General features: G+C 45.5%; 1 protein-coding gene across 2 annotated transcripts in view; it reads left to right on the top strand.

Moving 5' to 3' along the window:
* ccdc33 (coiled-coil domain containing 33) overlaps positions 1-8,263 on the top strand; it is a 274,590-nt gene that overhangs the window by 78,556 nt on the left and 187,771 nt on the right. For both annotated transcript variants that reach the window (XM_043680295.1, XM_043680294.1), the window contains exon 6: positions 5,290-5,423. In XM_043680295.1, coding sequence (XP_043536230.1) covers positions 5,290-5,423 — 134 coding nt within the window. The remainder of the gene's footprint in view (positions 1-5,289; positions 5,424-8,263) is intronic.

Below are 8,263 nucleotides of genomic sequence, written 5' to 3'. Positions count from 1 at the left end.
CCTGTACTCTCCTCCTCCCCTCCCTATCTTTGTATTCTCCTCTTCCCCTCCCTATCTCTGTACCCTCCTCCTCCCCTCCCTATCTCTGTACTGTCCTCCTGCCCTCTGCAGCCTGTTATCTCTGCTTTCTGCTTTTTCGGTTTTCATCGTTCGATAGTTGGCCCTTTGACGTGATCTGTGTGTACCTTGAAGGATATGGAAATTAACCCCATGCCCGTGATTCTCCAGCACGTGACAGGATGAGTTGTGCAGTCCCATGTCATTGTAGGCTGAACACATTGACAGTCTAATAAGTCAGATTGACTGCATGGCCTGCCAGTTCCAATAGATGAGCATAGTCATATCCCTATGTTATTGTTTTACCCATCCTCAACCTTTGAGTGGTACGTCTGCAGTAAACAAAAAAATGCAGCATTCTCTCTTTCGCACTTGATCTCTGTGCCACTGTCTCTTTCTTCAAGATTTCCCTTAAAATTGACCTTATTGACCAAACTTTTAGTCACTTGTTTTTAACTGCAACCTCCCTGTGTGGTCTGCTGCCAAACCTTGCCTGGTAACATTGTGTTAACATTCCTCCAACGTTTCCTCCATTAGGATACACCGTAAATGTAAGGTCTGGACATTAGAAGGATCCTGGATACTTGAGGCATTTTGGAATAAAAAGTCACTGAGAGAGGCTGAGGAACTGTTGCACCTGAATGAGGTGATATTTGGGGCATATTTGAGCAGCCCGAGATGTGTGGAATCAGGCTTTTCAGTTGTGGAGATGAGAACAGGATATGGCATGTGTACAGCAGTCTTTCACTGTTGCTTAAGAGGAAGCAATATTTATTAGTTGTAGCTGAATACGTTGATGTTATATTCTCTGACAATATGTCACCTTATTAAGGTAACTCAAAGATATCTGTTCAGAGCCTGGAGGCGATTTGGTTCTTGTCCTATGGTGTTGGTCTCATAATGAAGTATATCTTGGAGCTGCATGTTCTCTTAGAATAGAATCCCTTACAGTGTGGAAGCAGGCTATTGGGCTCATTGACTCCACTCAATGCCTCTGAAAGCCATCCGACCCAGACCCACCCCATGGCAAATCCACCCTAGCCTGCATGTCCCTTGGACACTATGGGGCAGTTTCCCATGGCCTATCCACCCTAACCTGCTCACCTTTGGACTGTGGGATGAAACTGGACTACCCGAAGGAAACCCACGCAGACAAAAAGAGAATTTTCAAATTCCACATAGATGGTCGCCCAAGGTTGGAATCAAACCATTAAATGGGCATTTAAGAGAGCTTTGATGATGATTTAAATCAAAAAACTGTCAACTGGGTTGTGGTGCAAAGGCAAAAGCGTGCTACAAAATCATAATGCTGATCCAGGGAGCCACTGCAACCACGATGGAGCAAATGGCCTCCCAGACCGTAACAATTTATGATGTTTGCTTGTGTGGTTCATTATCACTTGGTGAACAGCAGGGGTGTATTGTAACAATAGTCGGTGTGTAAGCAGACCTTTGTTAATTTTTGGTCACTGCAAAGTTTGAAAGGGGTGGTGAAGCGAGAGGTCAGGCAGGTTACTGGGAAAATGGAACATCTGAGGCCCCCTGGTGGCGAATGAGAAGGACCCAAGAGGAATTACCTGGCTCCTCAGAAATGCCAAAGGACAGCGGAGGGAGTGGGAAATGTAATTAGAATCTATCAAGGCATTTTGCTCAGTAACGGCTGTGTGTACGCCAGATACAGGAAGGACACTTATTATTCTTGGGCAGGATGTGGGCATCCCTGGAAATGCCAACATTAGTTTCACTCCCTCATCACTCTTAGAGGGCCGTTGAGAGCCAATCATATGGCTGTGAGTCAGGAGTGACGTCGATCCTTGAGAAGATTTATAGATCAGGTTGATGAGAAGTATGTAAGCTAGCTTGCTGAGCTGGAAGGTTTGTTTTCAGACGTTTCATCACCATGACTAGGTAACATCATCAGTGAGCGTCTCCAGTGAAGCAGCAGTGCTAACCACTGAGCCACCATTCTGCCATTGCTCAAGCCTATTGGACAGGCTCTAGAATTCATGCCGCCGCTGAGAGTTTGTGTTCCCTTACCCTTACCCCCCCCCAAGGGGGGTGTTGAAGGTGCTGGTAGTGGCCCGTTCAATGAGGTTGTGCGTATGGAATTGACTCAGCTGCATTTGCAGAATCAGCCCCTTCCCCCATCATCCCATAAGGGGTAAGAGTAGATCCTTGAGAACCATCCTGGTCATAGGACTTCTTAAGAGCACAGGATGAAGAACTGGAATTAGAATGAGCTTTATTGCCACCTGTACTCAGAGGAGTACAGTGCAGAGTTTACACATTGCCACTTATGGCGCCATCTGAAGTACAGACCTTTAGGGGAAAAGAAATAAAGGTACCCCCTGATAATCTGGTGTGGAAGATGCTCTGCATTAACCAATGAGATGAACCATTAGAATTTCACAAGGAACACGGAGCTGAGGGGAGCAAGGTGGAGATGAGCTAAATGCCCACATCACTCTGCTGTTTGTCTTTATTGCTGACGATCAGGGCTTCAAGCCTCCAGGGGGTCAGTCAGACCTTTGTTCATCTAATTGGCTCTGACAGAGAAAATTATGTTTGTGTTATTAAATCAGGGCTTTGTTGCAAAGCTATTGAAAAGTCAAACAATTGTAAACATCATTCAGGATTGCAGCAGAACACGCATCATACACCCCACAGTGACTTCCCTTTCCTGGCTGCTTCTCAGACTCTCGGTGTTTATTCCCGCAATCTATAGAGTCAAACAGCATGAAAGAGACATGGCCCAATTCAGCCAGGCTGAACACATTTCCCAAACTGAATTGGTCCCATTTGCTTGCGTTTGGCCCATTTCCCTCTAAACTTTTTTCATTCGTGTACCTGTCCAAATGTCTTTCAAATGTTGTAATTTGTTGGAGAGCACTCTGTGTATCCTTAAGGTCAACATTAGATGGTACCGACCCACTCCAATCCAAGCCATGACCCTTGGCCTCATCTGTTGGCATGACGACTTATAGGCCTGAGGGCTGGGATAATTGGAGCCTCACTGCCGCTGAAAATGAGAGGTTTGTGAGGGGTTTAGTACCATCCTGGAGACTCATCAATGGCCTGACTTCACACCTTCAAATCGAAAAATTAGAAGTTCTGCGGTCTAACCATCTGTCGGAGTTCTGTTGGATGTCTGAATCACAAATCTAGAATTCTTAAGGACAGATAACAGCCGCCACCATCCATCTCCCGGTATCAATTTGCACAAACAGCGAGGCCCTCAGTACAGGCTTCAGATTTCCAGAAAGTTCGAAGGTTGCAGGTTGATATTATGACTCAGATCTGTGCACCTACTGGGTCACTTCATTGTGGACAGCTCATGATGAAGGGTTTGGGCCAGAAATATTGACTGTCCTGCTCCTCAGATGTTGCCTGACCTGCTGTGCTTTTCCAGCCCCACTCTTTTCAACTTAGAGATGGAAGAGTGTATCAGAAGGAGAGGTAGAGGTGATTAGCAAAGATGCCTTTAAGGGGAAGTTAGATAAATATACGTAGGAGAAAGGAATAGAAGGATATATTGGAATAGAGGAAGATGAAGTACAGTGGGTGCAGTAGAAACACCAGCATGATTCATTGGGCCAAATGCCCCATTTCTATACTCTATCTCGTTCCAGTTTCCACATTCCCAGTTGTCATGGTGATCCCCTAGTGTATGTGCAGCATTAGCACTGAGGGATGTCGTCACTACATTGTGCCATTTCTCCGGAGCCCTGCAAAAAACTCCCCTTCAAACACTTATCCAATTCCCTTTTAAATGTCACCATTAAATCTTATTCTGTGGCTTTTTCAAGTTACTTGCTGTGCAGAAAAGAGAAATCTCCTCTTCTCTCTATCCCTCCTTCTGTCAGTTTTCCAAAATCCATATCCTCTTGATACTGATGCTCCTGGCACTGGAGATGTTTACAATTCTCGAATGTCTCCATACAATCTTTTCCTTAACCATCACTGCTGTAAGGAGAACAACTCTGGATAGTCCCAGTCTGAATCCTCACATTATCTAACACACCAATTCTCTCATTCTTCTGTGGGATGTAGGTGCTGCTGGCATGATCAGCGTTTGCTGCCCATCCCTAATTCCCCTCGAACTGAATGGCTTCCTAAGCTATTTCAGAAGGCAGTGCAGAATTAACCACATTGCTATGTACCTGCGGTCATATGGAGGCCAGACCAGGTAAGGAGGGTAGATTTCCTTCCCAAGGACAAATCAGTAAAACAGATGGACTTGACAATAATTGATGACAATTGTCAGGATTACATCATTGCGATTAACTTTCAATTCCTTATTTATTAACTGAATATAAACTGGTGGGATTCAAAAGCGTTCCCAGAGCATTTTCCTGCGGTTCTGTATTGCCAGCCCTTTGACATTATCACCAGACCACAATCCTTGCCCCTTCCTCTTTGCCCCAAGACTTCCAGGCAGCATGGTGGCTCAGTGGTTAGCACTGCTGCCTCACAGTGCCAGGGACCTGTGGCTGTCTCTGTGGAGTTTGCACATTCTCCCCGTGTCTGTGTGGGTTTCCTTCGGGTGCTCTGGTTTACTCCCACGGTCCAAAGGTGTGCAGGTCAGGTGGACTAGTCATGAGGAATATGGGGAATGGGGTAGGTCCAGAGATGTTTACAAGGATATTGCCAGGACTCAGAAGCTTGAGTTATGGGGAGAGGTTGGACAAGCTAGAATGTTTTCTTTAGAGCGTAGGACACTGAGAAGGGACCTTATCAAAGGGTAAAAGATCATGAGAGGCATGGATAGGGTAAATGTACTCAGTCTTTTTCCCAGGGTTGGGGAATCGAGGACTAGAGGGCATCAGTTTAAGGTTGGAGGGGAAAGAATAAAAGGGAACCTGAGGGGCAACATTTTTACACACAGGGTGGCACCCATATGGAATGAGTTGCCAGCGGTTGAGATGGGTACATTAGTAACATTTTAAAGGCATTTGGGCAAATACATGGATAGGAAAGGATTAGAAGGGTTTGGGCCAAATGCAGGGAAATGGGGATCACGTGGATGGACATTTTGGTCGGCATGGACCAGTTTGGGCTAAAGGGCCTGTCTCCATGCTGTAGGACTCTATGACTCAATGACTGTATGAGATGCTGCTCTTTGGAGAGTTGGTGTGGACTCGATGGCCCGAATGGCCTGTTTCCACACTGTCAGGATTCTATGATTCACGCTGATGATTTGAGCTCTAATGCAACTTTATTTCTCTTCTGTAGTAAAAGTGGATCAGATGGTGAACATCACCAGAGAGCTCAGGGTGTTACCCATGCCACCATCCAACCCACCCATTCACCATCCTGGGAGGCAAAAGTGACAGTGGAGATAGACGAAGGAAGTGCCAAGGATGAAGGTGAGATTCTTAAACCACCCCACCCCCATCAAAAAGGTGAAGTGTCCCCCCGTTCTTTCACGTCTGAGAAACACGAATCCCTGTCAAAGCATTTTTTAAAAATTGTAAACCCATCTTTGTCATGCCTCAGGAAACCTGCATTTTTGCTGTCACTGCAAGTCTGTGATGATCCCGTGCTACATGTGCACAGAAGGAATTTCTGTGTGAGGTTGAGCTACAGGAAAACACTCCCAATTCCCTCCTAGACCTGCACTCCAGTTCCCAACCCTCCCATTCCATTCTCTTCAGCCGTGAGGGAGAGCCCTGAGATATTTTATAATAGACTCTGGATGGGGAATCATAGAATCATTATAGAATCCCTACAGGGAGGAAGCAGGCCATTCAGCCTATTGAGTCCTCACTGACCCTCCGAAGACCATTCCACTCAGAATCCATCCCTGGGACCCTGCATTTCCCCTGGCTAACTCATGCACACGGCTTCTATTTAGAGGGAGGAAGCAGGCCATTCAGCCTATTGAGTCCTCACTGACCCTCCGAAGACCATTCCACTCAGAATCCCCTCCCTCCATCCCTGGGACCCTGCATTTCCCCTGGCTAACTCATGCACACGGCTTCTATTTAGATCATTATTAATGCCCTCTTAAATGCCTTCACCACAATTCTAGGCAGTGACTTACAGATCCTAACCTCTGGCTGTGTGAAAAAAGATTTCTCTCACATCTGCTTAACTTGCAAATTAACTTAGAATCCCATATTGTGGAAATAGACCAGTTGGCCCATCGAGACCATATCAATCGAGTTCCAAGAGGTCAATTGTGTTAGGGGATTCTCTAGTCCGAGGTACAGACAGGGGTTTCTGCGGCCAGCAGCGAAAAAAAAGAATGGTGCTTCCCTGGTGCCAGGATCAAGGATGTCTCAGAGAGGGTGCAGAATGTTCTCACGGGGGAGAGGGGTCAGCAGGAGGTCATTGTCCACATTGGAACCAACGACATAGGAAGGGAAAAGGTTGAGATTCTGAAGGGAGATTACAGAGAGTTAGGCAGAAATTTAAAAAGGAGGTCCTCAAGGGTAGTAATATCTGGATTACTCCCAGTGCTACGAGCTAGTGAGGGCAGGAATAGGAGGGTAGAGCAAATGAATGCATGGCTGAGGAGCTGGTGTATGGGAGAAGGATTCACATTTTTGGATCATTGATATGGCTCAGGGATGGGCAGGACTGGCAGCTTAATGTTCCAGGGTACAAATGCTACAGGAAGGATAGAAAGGGAGGCAAGAGAGGAAGGGGAGTGGCACTTTTGATAAGGGTTAGCATTACAGCTGTGCTGAGGGAGGATATTCCTGGAAATACATCCAGGGAAGTTATTTGGGTGGAACTGAGAAATAAGAAAGGGATGATAACCTTATTGGGATTGTATTATAGACCCCCCAATAGTCAGAGGGAAATTAAGAAACAAACTTGTAAGGAGATCTCAGCTATCTGTAAGAATAATAGGGTGGTTATGGTAGGGGATTTTAACTTTCCAAACGTAGATTGTGACTGCCATCGTGTTAAGGGTTTAGATGGAGAGGAATTTCTTAAGTGCATACAAGACAATTTTCTGATTTAGTATGTGAATATACCTGCTCGAGAAGGTGCAAAACTTGACCTACTCTTGGGAAATAAGGCAGGGCAAGTGACTGAGGTGTCAGTGGGGGAGCACTTTGGGGCCATCGACCATAATTCTATTAGATTTAAAATAGTGATAGAAAAGGATAGACCAGATCTAAAAGTTGAAGCTCTAAACTGGAGAAAGGCCAATTTTGACAGTATTATGCAAGACCTTTCAAAAGCTGATTGGGGGCAGATGTTTAGATTAGATTAGATTACTTAGATTAGATTGCTTCCAGTGTGGAAACGCCCTTCGGCCCAACAAGTCCACACCGACCCTCCAAAGCACAACCCACCCATACCCCTACATTTACCCCTTCACCTAATACTACGGGCAATTTAGCATGGCCAATTCACCTGACCTGCACATCTTTGGATTGTGGGAGGAAACCGGAGCACCCGGAGGAAACCCACGCAGACACGGGGAGAATGTGTCAACTCCAGGTTGGGGTTCACAGGTAAAGGGATGGCTGGAAAATGGGAAGCCTTCAGAAATGAGATAACAAGAATCCAGAGAAAGTATATTCCTGTCAGGGTGAAAGGAAAGGCTGGTAGGTGTAGGGAATGCTGGATGACTAAAGTAATTGAGGGGTTGGTTAAGAAAAAGAAGGAAGCATATGTAAGGTATAGACAAACTAGATCGAGTGAATTCTTAGAAGAGTGTAAAGGAAGTAGGAGTATACTTAAGAGAGAAATCAGGAGGGCAAAAAGGGGGATATGAGATAGCTTTGGCAAATAGAATTAAGGAGAATCCAAAGAGTTTTTACAAATACATTAAGGACAAAAGGGTAACTAGGGAGAGATTAGGGCCCCTCAAAGATCAGTAAGACAGCTTTTTTGTGGAGCTGCAGAAAATGGGGGAGATAATAAATGAGTATTTTGCATCAGTATTTACTGTGGAAAAGGATATGGAAGATATAGACTGTAAGGAAATAGATGGTGACATCTTGCAAAAAGTCCATATTACAGTGCTGGATGTCTTGAAACGGGTAAAGGTAGATAAATCCCCCGGACCTGATCAGGTTACCCTAGAACTCTGTGGGAAGCTAGAGAAGTGATTGATGGGCCTCTTGCTGAGATATTTGTATCATCGATAGTCACAGGTGAGGTATTGGAAGACTGGAGGTTGGCTAACGTGGTGCCACTGTTTAAGAAGGGTGGTAAGGACAAGCCAGGGAACTATAGACCAGTG

The sequence above is a fragment of the Chiloscyllium plagiosum genome, chromosome 40 (genome assembly GCF_004010195.1).
Source record: "Chiloscyllium plagiosum isolate BGI_BamShark_2017 chromosome 40, ASM401019v2, whole genome shotgun sequence".
NCBI lineage: Eukaryota > Metazoa > Chordata > Chondrichthyes > Orectolobiformes > Hemiscylliidae > Chiloscyllium > Chiloscyllium plagiosum.
Note: the sequence above shows the minus strand (reverse complement) of the source record. Positions and strands in the feature narration are given on the sequence as shown.